This window comes from Jaculus jaculus, chromosome 1, assembly GCF_020740685.1.
Source record: "Jaculus jaculus isolate mJacJac1 chromosome 1, mJacJac1.mat.Y.cur, whole genome shotgun sequence".
In the NCBI taxonomy this organism is placed as follows: domain Eukaryota; kingdom Metazoa; phylum Chordata; class Mammalia; order Rodentia; family Dipodidae; genus Jaculus; species Jaculus jaculus.
The window spans coordinates 326,232,477-326,253,894 of NC_059102.1; the positions used below are offsets into that span (position 1 = coordinate 326,232,477).

The 21,418-nt window shown below is 43.7% G+C and overlaps 2 protein-coding genes across 2 annotated transcripts in view; one reads left to right on the forward strand and one right to left on the reverse strand.

Moving 5' to 3' along the window:
- Positions 1–11,353: 11,353 nt before the first annotated feature.
- On the reverse strand, positions 11,354–12,514 carry LOC101600312 (RIB43A-like with coiled-coils protein 1). Its single transcript, XM_012947733.2, has one exon. The coding sequence runs from the start codon at positions 12,512–12,514 to the stop codon at positions 11,354–11,356; it is 1,161 nt and encodes a 386-aa protein (XP_012803187.2).
- A 2,859-nt stretch (positions 12,515–15,373) lies between these two features.
- Dnah14 (dynein axonemal heavy chain 14) overlaps positions 15,374–21,418 on the forward strand; it is a 278,677-nt gene continuing 272,632 nt past the window's right edge. Inside the window, exon 1 of the mRNA XM_045144175.1 lies at positions 15,374–15,639. Coding sequence (XP_045000110.1) covers positions 15,374–15,639 — 266 coding nt within the window. The remainder of the gene's footprint in view (positions 15,640–21,418) is intronic.

Sequence of the window (21,418 nt, forward strand, 5' to 3'; positions counted from 1 at the left end):
ATATTGAAAACAGACTCAAGAGAACCCATTGAACCTAGCAGAGAGAGCTGCAGGCCGTCCTCAGGATTTCCTGGCCCTGCCCTGACCGCAGCTGGAAATCTCAGCCTTGCAGCTCTGTGCGCCCTACCCGAAGGACTGGTGGCGAGCACTGGACTTACTAATCATACTGTCTCTCACCATCCTTCACCTCCCTGTTAGTTATCATCACAGTGGCTTCTGCCATTACTCTTAAAGTAATAAACTATAATGGAGAAGGCCTAATCTGAGGGTCCCCTGTAATCCTGGATATAGGCTTTCTCATTCTGCCATGCAGTCACCTTCATGACGTGGCTATAAGGTCCCCATGTCACAAGCACCATGCATTTGCCAGCATTCTCTCCCAATGACCATGCATTACCAGCATCTGTTCTCAGTCACACGTTGCCAGCCTCCCCACTTCCTGTTGTTCTGTTCTGGTTTATATAATCTCCCTTCCACTTAAGGGAATATTAATGGGGAATGACAATAAACTTTTTTTAAAATTTTTTATTTATTTATTTGAGAGCGACAGACACAGAGAGAAAGACAGATAGAGGGAGAGAGAGAGAATGGGCGCGCCAGGGCTTCCAGCCTCTGCAAACGAACTCCAGACGCGTGCGCCCCCTTGTGCATCTGGCTAACATGGGACCTGGGGAACCGAGCCTCGAACCGGGGTCCTTAGGCTTCACAGCAAGCGCTTAACCGCTAAGCCATTTCTCCAGCCCTACAATAAACTTTTGTGGCATTCCCAAACTGAGATGTACAACAGAGGAGTGCTCTCTCTCTGTCTCCTGCTCCCTCCTTCCCTCTGTCCATCTTTCTCTCTCTTTCTCTCTGAATTATTCTGGAACTCTAACTTGGGTCTTGGGAATTTGTATTCTATTTTAGTTTCTGTGGTTCAAAGGTAGTCTCCAGCATTGTACTACGAAGCCCAAGACTGGATCTCATTATGTAGCCCAAGCCTCAGATTGCTTTGTAGCCCAGGCTGACCTGGAGCTCTCCGTCCTCCGGCTAGAAGTTGTGGGAGTGCTGGAATTATGGACATGCATTTGCCCAGCATGCACAAGGTCCTAGGTGGAATCCCCAGGACTAAACTTAAAAAAATCCAAGCATCTCCTTGGAGCTGAAGATGAAGTCAGATCTCTCTTTGAGTGAGGCTGTATGCTGTTTGCCATTATGCCATAGCGAATGTGGCCACTATTTTCTTTTCATGGTCTTTAGAAGCATACTGTGATAAGGTAGGCCTTGATGTTCACATAAAGCTACATGGTTTCTGCTCTAATGGGCATAAGGAGAAGATTGGGGTGCTCCATGGTGGACTCCATCTTTAAGTGATATAGCAGAGAGATTCTTGCCCCAGCTCACAGGGGACATCATACTTACTAGGGCTAGGGGCTGAGCGGGCTACTGGTGTTTGGGAGTACAAAAACACCAAAAAAAGTACAAAAGAGGGATGGAGAGATTGCTTAGTGGTTAACACTTGCCTGCAAAGCCTAAGGACCCCAGTACAAGGTTCTATTCCCCAGGACCCACGTGAGCCGGTGGCACACGGGTCTGGAGTGCGTTTGCAGTGTCTGGAGGCCCCGGGGCTCCCATTCTCTATCTATCTGCCTCTTTCTCTGTCTTTCACTCTCAAATAAATAAATAAATAAAAATAAAACAAAACATTTTTAAAAAGTACACAAGAGCCATAGGTACTTCCGTTGACTTCCATTGACAAGGGCAGCTCCAAGTCCTTTGAATCAAGAGCAACTGCGCTTCCAGACGCCCCCAAGGTCCTCCCAGCTGCCGTCGCAGGGCAGAAGTGCAGACCCTGCCACGGCTGTTCTTTATTTTACACAGCCTGCTTTATTCACACACAACCTTGCTAATCACCACAGTGGTTCAGCTTTCAGATAAAACAACACATGATTTGGAAATCATGCCTGTTCTTTGACAGTCTCCCTGTGTTTATTTAGTTATTTTTATTATTATTATTATTATTTTAATTATTTATTTATTTATTTGAGAGTGACAGACACAGAGAGAAAGACAGATAGAGGGAGAGAGAGAGAATGGGTGCGCCAGGGCTTCCAGCCTCTGTGAACGAACTCCAGACGCGTGCGCCCCCTTGTGCATCTGGCTAACGTGGGACCTGGGGAACCGAGCCTCGAACCGGGGTCCTTAGGCTTCACAGGCAAGCGCTTAACCACTAAGCCATCTCTCCAGCCCTATTATTATTTTTTGAGGTAGGGTCTCGCTCTAGCCCAGGCTGACCTGGAATTCACTATGTAGTCTCAGGGTGGCCTTGAACTCATGACGATCCTCCTACTGCTGCCTCCCGAGTGCTGGGATTAAAGGCATGTGCCACCACGCCTGGCTTCCTGTGTTCACTTTTATTATGATACTGTGTATAGAAAAAGTAAAAATACAAAGTTAAGTTACAGTCAAGGACAAGACTGTGGAAGTTGTTCCTGGCAAGAAGGGTAATATGCTAATAAAATATGCTATTTGAAGCCATTTGATACATGTTAGCCACATGACTTAAAAAAAAAACAGAAAAATCAAACAGCATAAATGAATCAACTACAGAGGAAATCTCCTCTGAGTGGAAATAGACTATTAGAGGATTAAAAACTAATAATAAACTCCAGTCACATTGAATTTTCTACCTCTTTCTAGTGAGGTGGCGAAATAATCACTGTGGCTGAAACATAGAGCATGGGTCAGTGACAGACGCCATTTGGATTAGTTGGCTTTTTGTTGCTGTGGCCAAAATACCTGAAGGAAGCAACCTAAGGGAGGAAGGATTTATTTTGCGTCATGTTCCAGAGGACCACGTCCATGATCACGTGACCCCACGTGCTTGGGCGGAACAGCATGGCTGCTGTGGGGCCATGAGACGGACAGAAGCTGCTCACCTCATGGCAGAGAGGAATCAGAAAGAAAAACCTCCCAGAACCTGCTGCTTTTATAATTTTTTTTGTTTATTTTTACGTATTTGAGAGTGGCAGAGTGAAAAAGAGAGAGAGAATGGGCGCGCCAGGGCCTCCAGCCACTGCAAACGAACTCCAGATGCGTGCGCCCCCTTGTGCATCTGGCTAACGTGGGACCTGGGGAACCGAGCCTCGAACCGGGGTCCTTAGGCTTCACAGGCAAGCGCTTAACCGCTAAGCCATCTCTCCAGCCCCAGGACCTGCTTCTTACAGCTACACCCTGCCTCTTAAAATTCCTCAGACTCCCAAAGTAGTGTTGCCTCCTGGGGAGTAAGCCTTCACCAACATGTGTGTGTGTATGTGTATGTGTATATATATATATGTATATGTATGTCCTGGAGAGTTGAACAGGGATCCTTTGGCTTTGCAGGCAAATGCCTTAGCCGCTAAGCCATCTCTCCAGCCAACAACATATAAATTTTAGGGAGCACTTTTTACCCAAACTACCTGTATTAATAATTTGTTGCTGTGACCAGATGCCTGGCAAAAGTAGCCTGAGGAAGGAAGGGTTTATTTTGGCTTGCGTTTGGAGGGGATATAATTCACCATGGCAAGGCAGGTGTGGCAGGCTGGGGGCAGAACAGAGCTGGTCACATTGCAGCCATACTCGGAAAGCAGAGAGAACTGGAAGTTCCGCTGGAGTATAAAGCCTTAAGGTCTGCCCCCAACCCCCTGCTTCTTCCAGCAAGGTTCCATCTCCTAAAGGGTTCATAACCTTCCTGATACCCTGGAGACCCCAGGTTCAAACACACAAGCCTGTGTGATCGTTTTGCATTCAAGCCACCACACTATAACACTATCTAAATTGGCAATTATGTAAGACAAGTTCATGCAACAAGTCTAGGAGAGGGGATATTTCAAACTATCCTTGTGTTGCTTCTTCCAAATTTGAATACATTTCCTGCTTGGGTACCTCTAAGCAGTTGTTACGACCCTGTTGGGACTTAACTGTATAAGGTCCTATTTGGAAGCAAAGTAAAGAACTACTAATTGAGATGAACGTGAACATTTTGTTTTTATTAAAAAAAAAAACAGTTTTGACAGAGAGAGAGAGAAAGAGAGAGAATTGACACACTAGGGTCTCAGTCACTATAATCGAACTCTGGACGCTTATGCCATTTAGTGGACACATGTGACCTTGTGCTTGCCTCACCTTTGTGCATCTGGCTTACATGGGATCTGGAGAGTAGAACATGGGTCCTTAGACTTTGCAGGCAAGTGCCTTAATTGCTAAGCCATCTCTCCATCCTGAACTTGAATGTTTTGAGCGCTTTAAATATTTAACCCAGTGTAACAATACAGAAGTTACAAAACTGGATAAAAAGAGCTAGCCTGGGGCTGGAGGGCTGGCTTAGCAGTTATGGTGTTTGCCTGCAAAGCCAAAAGGACCCATATTCAATTCCCCCAAGACCCATGTTAGCCAGATGCACAAGGAGGTGCACATGTCTGGAGTTTGTTTGCAGAGGCTAGAGAACCTGGCGTGCCCATTCTCTCTCTCTCCCACTTTCTCTATTAAATAAATAAATAAATAAGAGCTAGCCTATAGCAGTTACCCTCTAATTGCTGGGACAAAACACTCAAATAGAACAGCTTATGGGAGGAAAGGGTTTATTTTAGCCTTATGTTTCCAGAGGAAATTTCATCATGGTGGAGAAAACATGGCAGAGCAGGCAACTGCCTCACATCTTCACATATCAGCAGCAGGGCGGGAACAGCAAGAGTGAGCCAGCCATTGAACACCCAGGAGGGCTAGACTAATAAAGCTCAAGGTCTGTCCTCATGACATACCTCCCCCAGCAAGACTCCATTTCCCAAAGGCTCACCAGCGTATGAGGCTTAATCACAAACACAGGAGGATATGGGGGGCATTTCACAATCGAACCACCACACAGCCATCTTGTATACTGCAAGATTACAACCTCAGGATGGCTCCAAAGGTTTTGTTTTCAAGAAAGCTTTCTCCAGAGTGTTGTCTGCGTGTAGGATTCTAAACTAAGCCAATCTCTGTGTGTGGGATTCTAAATCGAGCAGGTCAATCTGGGAACAGCCCTGAGAAATCAATAGAGGAACAGCAGGGTTCCTGAAGGAGGGCCATGTCTATGGCTCTAAAATTACTGTAGTAAAAGGTGTCTAGTGAATTGAAGAGAAAGGCTGTGTCTGCTCAGGTGGAGACCCAAAGTCTGAGGAAAATTTAGGACATGGGTCCATACTGTGGGGTGGCTTTTGTTTACCAGACAAGTCTGAGGATACTCTTTATTAATATTATTGAAACCTGTTTTTATTTTTCATAGCTGGTTTAGAGAAATAATTAAGTGTCTTACCAGATGGACACTGAGTTTTATAACTTGATTTACATTTAGAAATGTTTAAACTTCTTGACTCAAGTTGGCACACTTGTGAATCTAAGTTACTACATATTTCCACTGTTACAGCAGTGTCTGTAAATGCTTAGGAAGTATTGTTTTGGATAGCTATGAAAATTACTATAGTTTTCATGTGTTACTTTGAATTAATTTTTTTCCTTGTGAAAACAAACTAACAAATCGCCATTTTGCATTGCAGTTTAGCATAATAATACAGAATATTGAACTAAAACATTTCAATTGTAATGGAGAAACCATCAAAACTTATCATCTATACTAAAAGACTCAATGCTCATTATCTTTTTGAAAAATATTGAAATTCAAACAAATAGCAATGATAAATGCATGTGTATCTCCTGACAAAGAGTCAGCTCTATTCATTTCTGATTTTCCAGTTTGTGTGAAACCCATTATTCCTGTGGGAAGAGTTGCATAGATTTAGATTATTAATTTATATTTTAGTTTAGACTAAATATGCCAGATAAATATTTACAATACACCTACAATTGCTAGGTACGACATGAGACATAAAGGAAATAGGTATGTTTTTTGTCCTCAGATATTCAGAGTCACAGAGATATAAAGACTGAATTCTAGGCAAATTTCTAGATGTTTCAACATGTTCTAAATTGTGTCACTCAACAGCCTTTTAAGGCAGAGAAACTATTTTAGGCAGATATAAAGCACAAGGCAGATACAAAGCTGTGGCCCAGAGGCTGACTTACTACAGTCATATAGATAGTGAACGAAGTGGTGTGGTGGACCTTGAACATCACCCTGCCACTGCAAATCCAGCACTTTTAGCAAAATTCAAGAAAGTACCATGGGAGTTTGAAGGAAGTCACATGATAAGTTTTAAAGATTTTCCAATAAATGATATGACATATGGGTCACATTTCCTTTTAATAGACTTTCTACACAGCCCTTGTGATCCTCTTATGCTGGTTATTCTCTGGGAGGAGAAGAAGGTTGGCCTTCACTTCTTTACTGGCCCTTCTATTGTGTTCTCTTTGGCTGTTTTCACCTCATTTATCCTCGGCATTCTAGGAGAGTTGTTTGGTTAGACTGACACACTGTGAAATCATTTTTTTCCTGCAGTAATAATTTTGATCTTTAGTTCCTTTCATGCAGATTAAAAATTTACAATATTATTCTTGGTTTCAACTTTTATTTTGCTTGCTTATTTTAAAATTCTGTCTACATCTTAACCCCCACACCAAATATGGTGCTAGAAATGGAGCCCAGTGTGGTTCATGCTAAGTCTGAGCTGCGCCACTGAGTGTACCCACACTCCCCCTTTATGCTTTTATGATTTTTGTCTTCTATTGCAAAAAGATCATATTATCAATTATATTATCTTGATTCCTTGAGAAGACCTGAGCAAGATATTGATAAAATTTTACTCTGTATCTTTCCAAATTCATCTGTTTAGAGCATGTTTTTCTTCTGGATCTTGGCGTTTTAAAAAGTTTAAAATGAGTTTATGTGGTTCCTTACCTCACAGGGTTGTTGTAGGATGTAGCTGAGTCAATACAAGTAAATTATTTACAGTAAGCTTTGTCTAATCAGGATACAAAAAACATCTCATGGCGGGTGTTATAGTTCAAATGTGAAACGTTTCCCACGGGCTCATGTGCTTGAACATTTGGCCTTAAGATGGTGGTGCTGTCTCGGGAGGCTGTGGTACCTTTGGGATGTGACTTCACTGGCATATATAGGCCACCAGGGTCACGTCTCTGACGGTTATAGCCTGGTCCTTCCCTGCTTCCTGACACACCAGGATGTGAGCCACCAGCTTAGACAAGAGCTGCCTCAGCTATCTTGTCCTCCCTGCCAGGAAAGCTTACAGCTCTGTGGTGGCTTGAAAGTGTGGGTCCCATAGATGCAGGCTTGCAAGTTGAGTCCCCAGTGGGTAAAGCCGTATTGGGGAAGAGATATGTGGCTGGGGCAGATCTTAAGTACAGCCCTGCTGGGTGTGTTCAGACAAGTTTGAGCTCTGGTGGTTTTGTGGTTCTGACTGTTGGTGGTGTCTCTCTGCTTGTGTCTCTGGAGTGAGCAAGAGCTTGTCACCACCAGTGGTATTAGTCTGGAATTCGTAAGCCTGAAGTAAACCCTTTCCTCCTATAAGCTGCACTGGGTTGGGTATTTGAGAAGCTAGCCAGCAAGCCCCGAAAACTGCCAAAACAAACTTCTTGTGCCTTAAGTTGCTTGTCACAGCCTCAAGAGATAAGCTAATATGGTAGACCCAATTTGGGAAATTCATTGTAAAACTTTATTAGCTATGATAAGCGTAACTACATGATATAAGGAAACTCTGTGTGGTACCCTAAGGCTGAGGGAGGCAGGAAAGACAAACTTGAAAGTGGCTTCTTTTCTCTTGAAGATGTGGTTTAGCCTAAGGGCAGGAAAAGCTGACTTGTGTCCACTGGACAAACACTAGGCCACCCTCTTGTTATTGGCTAGCAATCAGCCAGTGGTGTGGGTGTGCTGTGGGACCATGGGCATCTTTAGAGGTGGGAACCCTTCAGAACTCATGGGCTTTTAAGTTTTGTGTTAAGGGTTATTTTCAGGTTGAAGGATATCAGGAAATGTTAGTGTGCTATTTTTAAAATTTTTATTATTTATTTATTTAAATAGATCAGTGGTAGAGGAGGTGCAAGAACATTTGCTAGGGCTCACCTCATGAGCCCCCCACCCCATCTCATCTAGCAGGAACTTTGAGCACTGACTCCAGCATGCATGCCACCAGTGTGTCAATTCCCCTTCAGTGTCCCTCCCAGGTTTGCCAGGCCTCTGCTTATTAAATCATTTCTTCTCCTAGCAGGGACTTCACTAATTTAGTTTTCCTCCTAACATGAGCATATAGATCACAAGTGAGAATAAAAAGAGTTACCTGGCCTTGGAGCAGACTAAGCCAGAAGCTCATCCCAAACACAGAAAGGAATGAAGAAAAAATTAAGAGGAGGGGGAAGAAGGAGGAAAGAAGAGGATGGCAAGGCAGCCCAAGCTCATGAACCCAGCATTTGTGAAGCCATGGGAGGTACATCAGAAATCCTAGGCCTGCTTGAGCTACATGATTGGAACCTGAAACTCAAATAATAATAATAATAATAACAACAAGAACAGTAACAATAAACAGGTTGCAGGGACTCAGTAAGAACAGGTACCAGAGGAGCCTGCTTTATCCTTATCACCCCCCCCCCCGCCGATGAAAGTGAGTGACAGGATCCTGACACACTCTGCAGATGGGCCCCCAGTGAGCAGAGGAACCCCCCCCCATAGGTCCTCTAAGTACTGGCAACCAGAGCCAGAATCAATCCATTAGTTTTAAGGTTGTGGGACCCACTGGTGGGCCGCCTTCTTGCACACAGGCACAGGCTGTGGTTATAGACTGTTCAGTGTCTATGGAATATATCTATTCCCCTCCCTCGAGATCATTGTGGGCTAGCTTTGTTTTCTGCAAAATCACATTACTAACTCAATGAATGTACAATTTACCAATTTACAATTTACAAGTTTTCAGAGTTTTTTTTGCATGATCACTATTGTTAAACTACAACTACCTCTGCTCTCGTTTTGGTCAAGTTGGCTTATTTATGTTTTTTTTTTATTTTTATTTTTTTTAATGTAGCCCTGTTACCTACTTGGGGGATTGTGTCTAGGATTGTCCCCAGATTGTCATTAATGACAAGCAAGGACAGTTGAAATGCAAGCAGTTTTACTGAAAGTAAAAGTGAAGTTCTCCCCAATGGAGGGGGTCCAGGAAAAAATGGGTGGGGGTGGTCCAGCACTCTGTAATGGGGCTTTTATATGCTGAGGAGTTTGCTCTGTGTCTATATGAAAATCAGTCATTGAATTTGGAATGCTTCCTTGGTCAAGTTTTTTTAAAAAAATCTTATTTGAGAGAGAGAGAGAGAGAGAGGAAGGAAGGGAGAGAGAATGGGTGCTCCAGTTGTAGCCACGACAAACAAATACCAGACACAAGCGCTTTGTGCATTTGGCTTACGTGGATTCTGGGGAATTGAACCTGTGTCCCTTGGCTTTGCAGGCAAGTGCCTTAACCACTAAGCAATCCCTCCATCCCTATTGGCTAAATTTAAATATATAGAAAGGGTTGGAGAAATGGCTTAGCAGTTAAGGCACTCGCCTGCAAAGCCAAAGGACCCAGGTTTGATTCCCCAGAAACCACATAAAGTGGGACATGTATTTGGAGTTTGTTTGCGGTAGCTGGAGGCCCTGGTGTGCCCATGATCTCTCTCTAGTAAATAAAAAAAAAATAGATAAAAAGAAGAGTGCAGGGCTGGAGAGATGGCTTAGTGGTTAAGCGCTTGCCTGTGAAGCCTAAGGACCCCGGTTCGAGGTTCGGTTCCCCAGGTCCCACGTTAGCCAGATGCACAAGGGGGCGCACGCGTCTGGAGTTCGTTTGCAGAGGCTGGAAGCCCTGGCGCGCCCATTCTCTCTCTCTCCCTCTATCTGTCTTTCTCTCTGTGTCTGTCGCTCTCAAATAAATAAATAAATAATTTAAAAAAAAAAAAAGAAGAGTGCAAATGTATGTAAGAGGACCTTGGTTTATGGTTGAGTGCAGACTCAGAATGAGCAAGCCAGCGGTGGAGGAGGGATCAGGATTCCTAGAAGAAGGGAGAGCAGGAAGTAAAAGGAAGAGAGGGCTGTCCCTGATCACCTTCTCCATGAGTCAGGTTGAGGTGGGACTGGAATTGTCTTCTAGTCTTGCCAGGGCAGTTTGATATCTATGTTCTTTTGGACCTATGTTTCTAATTCCTACAAAAGAAAGCTACCTTACTCTAATCTCTACCAGCAGGTTGCTCTCAAACTTGAAATCCTCCTGCCTCAGCCTCCCAAGTCCTGCCATTACAAGCCTTGACACAGTTTCAACATTGGCTTTTTCAGTCCAAACACATTTTACATGCATCCCTATAAAGCTGGGTCATGTTAGGTTTGGTCAGTTGTTACAAACTAAGATTCTCTTGAGTCTTGGCACAGTCATGTTTGTGTCTTCATACCAGTTTTATGTTACATGTATGTAACTCAGACTGCCAGAACACCATTATATCTTTCATTAAAACTTTACATGGGATTTGGCCAGGGAGATCCTGCCCCTGTGACCTCAGAAGTCTTTCCCCACTGATTATAAACCTTCTAAGCCTGATATGTTCATAGGGATATAATAAGAACCTTTACCAAAGTCTTCTTTAGGGGATGGAGAGATGGCTCAGTGGTTAAGACACTTGCCTGCAAAGCCTCAGGATCCAGGTTTCGTTCCCCAGTACCCACATAAAGCCAGATGCACAGGGTGGTGAACGCGTCTGGAGTTTGTTTGCAGTGGCTACAGTCCCTGGTGTACCCATTCTCTCTTATTCTCTCTCTCTCTCTCTCTCTCTCTGCCTCTTTCTCTCTCTGAAATAAATAAAATTTAACATATTTTTAAAATGTTTTTAAATCCCAAATACTATTCCAGTGATACTCTATTTTGTATTTTTATTTGTTCTTTAACAATTTTATATAGGTAATATTATAATTTGATCACTGAGACCCCCATTGTCTTCTCTTTTCCCTCTTCCACTCCCGTCAAATCCCTTCTTCACCTCTCACACTAGTGGATACCCCATTGAAGAGAAACCACCCCTGCCTCAGCAGCCGTTGACTGCCAATGGGTGGGAACTCATAAGCCCCTCCTCATTGGTGACTTCATTGCAGAATAGTGACTGGCTCTGTTTTGGGGCAGGCCTTGTGTAGTTAAGCTCAGCTACTGTGAGTTCATGGGTGCGGTGGTCATGTCATATCCACAGTCTTCCAGTTCTTATATGCTTTTTTTTTTTTCCTTAGCAGATAACTTTATTACCTAGGATAGAAGGTAGATGGTACTGGCTTAGCTCTCTTCCACTGGGAATAGATTCGAGGTGGAGGTCTGCAGCATTTTTCTCGTTGGCTCCTAGCCATCTGTGAGCTTCACAGAAGGGAGAGGTGGCCATCGTGAGCTCAGCGGCTGCTCGTGTTGAATTGCAGGTAGTAGTGGGCTGTAGGCTGATTGGTGTAGATGACTGAATTCAGATAGTTCTGCTGGGCCTGTTGCTCCTTAGCCAGCTCCTGGTTGAAGGAGCCTAGCCCCCTTCGAAATTCTGCACACAGCGCCCTCTCCTGCGCTTCCAGCTCCAGGGAGGCTTCAGCCAATTTTATGGTTTGTTTTCCCCACTCAGCATCCAGTTCTTTCTCAGCTCGGTGCTGTTCCTTCTTTTCACGGCGCTGTGCTTCCTGGGTTTTCCTGATGGCAGCTCTCTGCTCCGGAGTCATCCCTTTCCAGCAATAGGGGAGGACCCGGTGGGCAGCCTGGGGATGCTGGGCAGCCTGGGGATTCTCAGTCAGTAGGTCGCTGGTGAGCTGGTTCTTGATCTCCATGAGGTTGGCATCCTCTTGTTGCTGACGTTCACGGCGTTTGTCTTGAGCCTGCTTAGCTGCCTGGGCTTTGTTGGCATTGGCCATGGCCGTTCTCATGGCTGCACGACAGGACTCCTCCAACCTGGCCAGCTCGTTGGCGCGCATGTCTGCGGCGAGGCGCAGCTGGTTACTGAGCAAATCCGCGCGGATCTCTTCTTTCATGCATTCCTGTTGCTCCTGCAGCTGCTTCTCCAGGTCGGACCTTAACTGCTGCTGCTGCTTTCTCAGGTTGGAGGCTCTGTTCAGGTCCTCCCCAAGGAAGCACTGCATGCTGGATGGGCCGTAGCATAGACCGCTGTTACTGAGAGGGCCTGGAAACGCTTGAGATGGTCCTGGATCCCATGGGTCAGATTCAGGTCCGTTACTGAGCAATTGCTGCTGCTCCTGCTTCTGCTGCTGCTTCTGCTGCCGGAAATCCTGCACTTTCTTGGAAAACTGACGGGCCCGTTCTGCCTCCTCCTTCTCCAGCATCTGCGCCACCAGACCATACTGCGCGTTCTTGGTGCCGTGAACCAAGTCCTCGCTTCGCTCCATCGTCTCGCGCTGCCTTCGCTCCTCCACCTGGCGGTTCAGGGCTTCCACATCCGCGCCTATGACTCGGTTGCGCACGTTGAAAAATCGGCTTTGTCTCTCTCTTTCTCGTCTCCTTCTCGCTTCAATGGCTGCCATCTCCTTGGGATCTGGCGTGAGGTCGACCTTATACATCTTTCCTTGTAAGGAGTCCCAACTTCGAAGCTTCTAGGGTGGAGTCAGGTCCAAGTCAGCTCTTGGTTTATATAGCAGCAGTCTCTCAATTCTGTTTGGGAGGCAGAAGATAATGGTAGTATTTCAGGGCACAGCCTTCCTCGGTTTGTATCATTGTCTGCAAGTACGCCCTCCCCTTTCATGCTCCATTCTGCCTCGTTGCCCATCTCCTAACTCTGAATCCTCCCTCCGGTCTCCTCTCTAGAGTTCTTATATTCATTCCACTTCCAAGATGTTCCCTGAGCCTTGGAAGAGTTTGATAGCCACGTCCGATGTAGGACTGAGCGCCCAGCAGTACTTATTTCCACCACTTTGACCAATTACAAGACTAAATTCACTGCAGCCAGGCTGGAGGGATGGCTTAGCGGTTAAGGTGTTTGCCTGCAAAGCCAAAGAACTCAGGTTCGATTCCCCAGGACCCATGTTAACCAGATGCACAAGGGGGCACATGCGTCTGGAGTTCGTTTGCAGTACTGGAGGCCCTGGCGCACCCATCCTGTCTCTCCCCGCCCCCCCTTTCTCCGTCACATAAATAAATAATTTTTTAAATTAACTGCAGCCCACTGCAAGTGGCATGCTTTTCTGCCCAAGGCAAAAAGCAACATTAATCTGTGCATATAAACACACATATTTAGAAGGTGGTTTAACAACACAGCTGTTTTATATATATATATATTTTTAAATTATTTATTTATTTGAGAGTTACAGACACAGAGAGAAAGACAGGTAGAGGGAGAGAGAGAATGGGCGCGCCAGGGCTTCCAGCCTCTGCAAACGACCTCCAGACGCGTGCGCCTCCTTGTGCATCTGGCTAACGTGGGACCTGGGGAACCGAGCCTCGAACCGGGGTCCTTAGGCTTCACAGGCAAGCGCTTAACGGCTAAGCCATCTCTCCAGCCCAACACAGCTGTTTTAAAAAATAACAATAGTAGGTTTCCTCCCCTAGGGCCTATGACCTCCATACCAATAGGCTTTTCACCTGGCTTATGGTATCAAACACGATCCCTTCCTCTTACAGAGATACTTTTTTATTTCTTTATTTTTGTAGCCTATAGTTGAAAGTGCTGTTATTTGAAGTTCTTATATATAAAATTAAAATTGATTTAAAATTTTTAAAACTTTAAAATTCGTATTCAAGCTATCCAAGTAAGCTTGCTGGAAAGAAAAAAAAAAAAGAATGAAGAAAGGAAGAGAGAGAGAAATGGAGGGGGGAAGAGAGGGAGGGGAAGAGGGTAGAGGGGAGTGGAAAGGAATAGAGGGGGGGGGAAGCCAATTGAAATAATTCCCAGCTCTCTTAAGTGAAATTAAAATACCTAGAACTAGGGCTGGAGAGATGGCTTAGTGGTCAAGGCACTTGCTTGCAAAGCCCAACACCAGGGTTCAATTCCCCAATACCTACATAAGGCCAGATGCACAAAGTGGGGCACGGCAGCTACAGGCCCTGGCGTGCCCATCCCTCCCCCATCTCTCTTCTCTCTTCTCTCTCTCCCTCTCTGCTTGCAAATAAATTTAAAAATACCTAGAACTAGAATTAAAAGACCCAGTTGTTTTCTTGAAACAGTTGCAGTTTCTCCAGTACTGTGTTTGAGTGGAGTGGTGTTTATGACCAGGGCTGCACAAAGGTTGGCAGAAGGAAGTCCCCGAGAGCACTGTGGCAGAGGCAAGAGAGCCAGCAGCATCCCAAGGACCGCGGCGGGGAGTGTGGGAGAGTGTCACTGAGATCGTAACCTTCAGGGCAGCACATTCCTGCCAGCCAGTCAGAATTATTGTCATGAAAGCTATCAGTGAACTCATTCCATATTTGGATTTAAGCAATATTTTTTTAAATTCAGTTTATCCATCACCTACATTTTTGAAATTCAAATTAGAATTAACCAAGAATGGATTAGTCAGTTAAAAGTAGATTTCTGGGTACTTATTAGGTTTTTGGCAATGTGTGCATTCAGATAACCTAAAATACCTGAATTTTAGTTAATACTTTTTTTTTAAGTAGCAGTGAACCAAGGGTAAGTGTATAAAGGAGCAGAACGGTCCTTTTAACTATTTTAAGCTTGTGTTGTGAAGATTGTTTCCTTTAGAGGATTTATTTATTTATTTTGAGGTGCTGGTGTCTTGTAAGTGCTAGGCAAATGCCTATCCCTTGAGGTATACTCCGAGTCCCCAGAGAAATAATTTGTGTTAACTTTACTTTAGGAAAATAAAATAATTGCTGGTGTAAGGTAGAAATAATACATACGACCATGTAAAATTGCTGTCAGCTGCAAAACGGATGGGAGGAACCACTCAATGGCTCAGATCTGGTTCAACTATGAAAACACAGCGCACGGTTCTGGAACTGATCCGGGAACTGACCGGCTCAAGTCAGGAAGAATGGCTGGTTCTTAATCCAGGGCTTTCTCTTTTTCTTAACTGTGCCTATGATTGTTGGGACATGCATGAATGTGTATGTGTGTGCATGTCTGTGTGGGCACAGGTGTAAGTGCATGAGGCCAGAGGGATCTTAAAATTCCTATGCCTCTTAGACCCATTTTATCGTGTACACATAATCTTTTATAACAACTCAAAAGTCTCTCTCTCTTTTTTTTTTTTTTTTTTTGAAGCCTAGACTGGCTTCACGTTGGTGATCTGCCTACCTTGTGATGTCAGCCTCTGGTGACAGTGCTGGCAATAACTGAAGCCTTTAACCGAGAGCACAGGGCCACAGCTTGAGAACGAGGGGGGTGGGGGATACAAGACCCCTCGTTCAAAGTTCCCTGAGTCTCAGGCTCCAGGTAGGCAGCGGGCTGGACGGCTGGATTTTACGTCTGCTCTGCGCTGAAGATGGCATGGGCCGCCGTGGCACTGCCTCTGCGCCTGCCTTCGTTGCCCTTTCAGCATCCCTTGCAAGGCCAGCTTAGGCGCAAGGGGGCGTCCAGCGGTCCAGCCGAGTCCACAGGCAAGTGGCCAACTGAGGCGCAGAGACCGGTGGTGGCGGAGGCACGAGGCGCCCTGACGGTTACTCGTGGAGGAACCAGAGCGCTGGCAGCCTTGCGGGGCCTCACCCCTGTCTGGGCAGGAGCGGAGGGCCTTGGTGCCACCAGCCTCAGGTAAGAGGGAAAGGGGTGCCCCCTCGATGCCAGGCCCCAGTGAATAGCGGGAGGGCAGACCTGGGGTGGTCCAGCCCCAGGAACGGCCTGCGGGGTACCCAAGTCCCTGCCATGCCCTCCTCAGAGATGGTCTTTTCTAGTTGCTTAGATTGAGCTCTAACAGCTGTCACGAAGTGCACGGATGTTTGTATGCGCACACAAAACACAGATCTGTAGAGCTGTCGTGGTTCCTAATCAGGGGCCCAGACACTCCTCGCCCTCACCGAGGGATGCTCAGCTAGCTAAAATGCCCTGGAATTCGCATAGAACCCAACATCCTGTGGGAAGCCAGATCCTTTCTGTGACCTGCACTTCCTTTGAACATGTAAATACCGGTCATGCTGTATGTAGTATGTGGACAGTAACGAGCAGGAAAGCACCTGCACGTGTCCCGCACCTGCAGCCGCGGTTGAGCCCCTGAAATACCAGCGCACAGTGCCCTGAGAGCTGGGCAGGGGCACGATCTGTGCAATGGGAACAGCATACACGTATCTTTGGTGCTTGCCATATGAAAAACTCAAGCTTTGCTTTTTGGAACCTTCTGGAATGTTCTGGTCATTTTTTTTTTGAGACAAGATATTATTTAGACAAAATATTAATAGGTTGACCTGGAATTCTTAATCCTTGCCGCCTCACTCTCCCAAATGCTGGCATTACAGGCTTGTGCACATCGAGCTGCAGGTTTTAATTTTCTTTATATTTTTAAAATAATATATATATATTTTTTATTTTTAGTTTTTGCTGTGCTGGAGGTTGAGCCTAGAGCCTGGTCCATGTTAGGCAAAGCCTCTACTTGCCCGCCTTCCCTTTTCCCTCCCTTTCTCCCCTTGTTTCTCTCTCTTTCAGCACTGAGTACTGCGGATTGACCTGGGGCCTTACACATGCTATGTAAACCTTATTCCAGCTATAACCCCTGCCCTCAGTTTCTTGATTTTCCTCCAGAAAGTAGAAAAGTTTTAAAAATACCCTATTTATGATATCCCCCTCCTGATATCTATGTAATTTCTATTTTACCTACAAATCACTTTTTTATGGATTTTTGGGTTTTTTGTTTGTTTGTTTTGCCTAAATTTATGTTTATTGTGCCTTTTTTGTGGCGGTGGTTGTGGTGGGGATTGAACATAGCATCATTAGGCAAGCTCTTATCACCAAGATACACCTTAGCTCTGCTTTCAGTACTTTTTTCATTTTTTATTATTATTTTAGAGAGAGAGAATTGGCATCAGGCCTCAGCCACTGTAATAGAACACCAGATGCTTGCGCCACCTAGTGGGCATGTGCGACCTTGTGCTTGCCTCACCTTTGTGCATCTGGCTCAGGTGGGATCTGGAGAGTCAAACATGGGTCCTTAGGCTTCACAGGCAAGCAAGTGCCTTAACCACTAAACCATTTCTCCAGCCCTCATTTTTTCTTTAACAAGGCATGGCAGTTTTGAGTTGGCAATTATTTTTCCCTTTACCTTAAAGATATACTATTATTTTATTTTCAGTTTAGTCTTTTCTTTTTACTGTCAGGAGATCCATTCTGAGTATAGTTGTTGTTCAATTTAAGGAATAATGTAGTGAGGGAATACTAATTTACAATTTAAGTAATAATGTAGTGAGGAGGAATGATCTCCTCCTTGTCTCTGGCACTTTGCAATGTTCCTGTGTTGTGTAAGTACACGTGTTACATATGTGTACATACACATACAAGCACTTATATGTGTATGTTCATTCTGATTAGAATTTGTTAGGCTCTATAAAATTGAAGATTAGTAGTTTGACAGCTCTTATTCATTATATCCGCCTGTTCTCTTCTATCAAACTCCTGATTCATTTTATGTCAGGATTATCATTTTATCCTCTATCTAATTAAGCTTGTCGTCCATTTTCCATCTTTTTATTTATTTTTAATAATTTATCGATAAAAATAAAATTCAGGGGCTGGAGAAATGGTTTAGTGGTTAAGCAGCCTGCCTACATAGCCAGTGGACCCAGGTTCAATTCCCCAGTACCCACGTAAGCCATATGCACAAGGGGGTGCAACCATCTGGAGTTCTTTGCAGTGGCTGGAGGCCCTGGCATGCCCATTCTCTCTCTCTCTCCATCCTTGCCTATTTCTCTATCTCAAATAAAGAAAAATTTTAAAAAAAATTAAAAAATAAAAATCAGAATATTGTTGGGTCAGGAAAGGGGAGTGAATATTGTATAGACAGCCTATGTAAGTCAAAAGCAACTATCCTCTATTTTCCACTGTATAAAAGTATTTTAAATCCCTCTATGAAAACAGAAAATTTGTTTTGCTTCATGCATTATTTTAGTTTTTCAAGACTTGTAATATTATACATTACGTGTGTAATCCCTGCAGTTCAGATAACATCTATTGATTCCCAACTGTAAAAGGAAGAAAGTGGTATATGATTTGCTTCTATTTATTATAATTCTCCCTTCTTCCAAATTTTCATTGTTCATATTATAATTTTGGTTCTGTTTATAGGTGCCTTAATATTTTTTATCTAATTTTTCTTGGTTGTGTTGTTGGGGATTGAACTCAGGGTCTTGTGCATGCTAGGCAAGGGTTGTACTACTAAGCTACAAGCACAGCTATATCCTTAAGCTTCTGTTCTTTTATTTCTCAGTTTTCAATGGTGTTTACTGCCCTCTGTATGTGAAAGATGAATTATACTTCATGATGCTTTCTACATTCCTTCTCCCTTTCTTCCCATCTCGATTTTTTAATTACTTATGCTATAATTTCTCCAATACTTAGATTTTTGCTATTTAAATATAGGGATATATTTAAATATATTTATGTCTATAATCATATGGCCATAGTTATTTGACATAACCTGTATTTAAATGAGATCAATTGCTCTTACTATTATTTCCTTTATTTTCAAGTTTTCTTCCTTCTGCTTGTGTTGATGGGACCCATTACATACTATTCAGGTGGGGTTCATGGGTGATATCTTTCCTGAATTTTGGATGTTTGAAAATGTTATCATAATGCTTAAGTGAAAATTCAGCTTTGTATAATGTTCTCAAACTATTTTTCTCTGACGAATTGTTCTGACATTTAAATGCTGCCATGGAAACATATGGTTTCCTTGATAGGTATTACTTGTCTCACTGAAAAAGAGGAAAAAATATTTTTACACTTTAATGCTGGCATTAAATAAATTTCTTTTGGTTATCGAATATTTGGTGGTTATGATGAGGGTAGAAACATATGTCATTGCTAAGTCAAAGCAGGACTTGGGAAGAGTATATACTCTATGATTGGCAAATGAGCCCACAGGCCAAATGTGGCCCTCACTTGTGTTTGTAAACAAGCTAAAAATGTACATTCACAATCAGGTTGGTGTGACTTCTAATGTCATTAAGTTTGAACCATGATCAAGTATTATCCCTTCCAGAAGAATTATGTTTGTCTCATTAGCAGGCTTATATTAGAGAATCTCTACTCAATTATTGTCATATATCACATTTTAGCAAGAACACAGATTCAGGCATTTCATCTTATATGAGAACCTAAGTAACATGTTCAGTTTTTGCTTTTTTACCTACAACCTGAAAATATTTGCTCTGGTCAGTTTCAAAAAGCTTACCAGTTCATACTCTGTTACAATTCCAGAATAGATGGGGTTCAGGAATTTTTCTTTATTTTATTTTTATTTTAGAGGAAGCAAAAAAGAGAGAGACAGAGAGAATTGGTGCGCCAGGACCTCAGCCACTGCAATTGAACTCCAGACACTTGCGCCACCTAGGGGGCATGTACAACCTTGTGCTTTCCTCACCTTTGTGCATCTGGTTTACCTGGGATCTGGAGAATAGAACATGAGTCCTTAGGTTTTGCAAGCAAGCACCTTAACCACTAAGCCATCTCTCCAGCTTAAATCCAGTCCCAATCTCACAGGGTTTGCTTCTTATCTTATTTTAAGGTGTGGGCCCTAATATTGTACACTGCATGTCTTGGCTACAGAGAGTAACCCACATGGAGTTATTCTTGGTGCTTTTGAAGCCAAATGTCCTATGTGTCTTATTACTGCATAGATTGCCCTGTAGTGATTCTGTACTTGTGGGCTTTGTACTTAATGTCACATTTCTATTCTAGTAAGAACTACTCGCCTCTGGACTCTTTCAGCATATGTTATTTATCTGAAACATACCACCTGTTAAAGTTTTTTCAATTTTTACATTGACTCCTGGGCTTAAATTTTTGACTTTCAAGTACTTCCACAGAGTGGGTGTCACCACATTCTAGATCATGTTTGGTTTTCCTCAGTAGTCACTAAAGGATTCCTCTTTTCTTCTCTCTCCACACCTTTCCTTCACTTTATGTGTGTATTTGTATGTTGTACAAGCTAAGCACGTGTGTTACCACTGAGCTACATACATCCCCAGCACCAGAACTCCCTCTTTTATATTTTAAAACCTACTTATTTTTGCTGTCTTGTCTGAGGGCTGGTATCATATGGAAATGGCCTTTAAGTCTTTAATAAATTATGAAATTAGTTCAGTAGCTTAAACTACCAATTTTCTTGACATTCCTAAGTTGTTTTATTTTTAATATTCATTTATTTTCAAGCAGAGAGGTGGGAGGCAGGGTGTGCCAGGGCCTCTTGCCACTGCAAATGAGCTCCAAAAGCATATGCGGGTATTGGGGAATTTGAACCCAGACCATCAGGCTTTGCAAGCACATACCTTAACTGGTGAGTTATCTCCCTAGCCTCTAAGTTGTTTTTTTTTTTATGATTGTCCCTGAAGAAGTGATCTTAAAACTTACACAATCTTTGTATGAACTAAAATTGTATTAACATAAACCCATCAATGTAAGAAAGAAAAAATTGCCTTAGAGTGGAAGTTAGGCAATATAGATTACCTGTAAAGGGTTGTTTTAAGGAAAACAGAAGTGAGTTTGGAAGGAAGAGACTGAGAAGAATTCTCAATGGCAAAGAGCAGGCTTTATTTAGGGTTTGAGGTCTGAGAGGTTGACGCCTTAGGTTCCAATGGCACTATGACCCTGAAAACAAGAGTGCCCGCTGCATGGTGGGTGGCTAGGAGGTTTTATAAGGCTTGGGATTGGAGGTAGGGATATTCTAGTTGCAAAATAAGGAGCGGGAAGAGAGGACATGGGAAACACGGCTTTTGGAACCGCAAGCTGTCTGGAGTTATTTTAATTTCCCAGGGTGACAAGTCAGTGAGCAGTTTCAGGTGCCCACCTCTGGGGAGACCGTGGCTCGAGTGTGTCTGCAAGTCTGCCATCTCTGGGCAAATCCCTTGGTGTTTGTCCTGGATCTGTTTGCTGCTAGCTCCTTCATTTCCAGACTCTTTTTATGCATGGAAAGGGGATGACAAATCCATACTGGCTATTTCTGGCTGAGAGGGGTTGTCACGGGGAGGGCTGGGAGTGCCTGGAGGAGCAGCAGCATCTTTATCCTGTCCCAGGCAGTAAAGCGAGTGATGGCATGAGACATTCCAGAAGGAATCCCAGCACTCAGGAGGCAGAGGTAGGAGGATCACCATGAGTTCAAGGTTAGCCTGGGAGTATGCAGTGAGTGCCAGGTCAGCCTGGGCTAGAGCAAGACCCTACCTTAAAAAAAAAAAAAAAAAAAAAAAAAAACAGAATAAAAAGTTAGAAGACAAGCCAAAATTGTAAGCAGGAGCATTATTAGGAGGAAGGGTACAATATGGGGAGTAACCAAGTTGGAAGGGACCCAAGACCCATCCCGAGACATTGGTCTGTTGCTGTTGAAGTT

Excerpts from the sequence above, each read along its gene's own strand:
- LOC101600312 (XM_012947733.2), bottom strand. The coding sequence starts at position 12,514 with ATGTATAAGGTCGACCTCACGCCAGATCCCAAGGAGATGGCAGCCATT.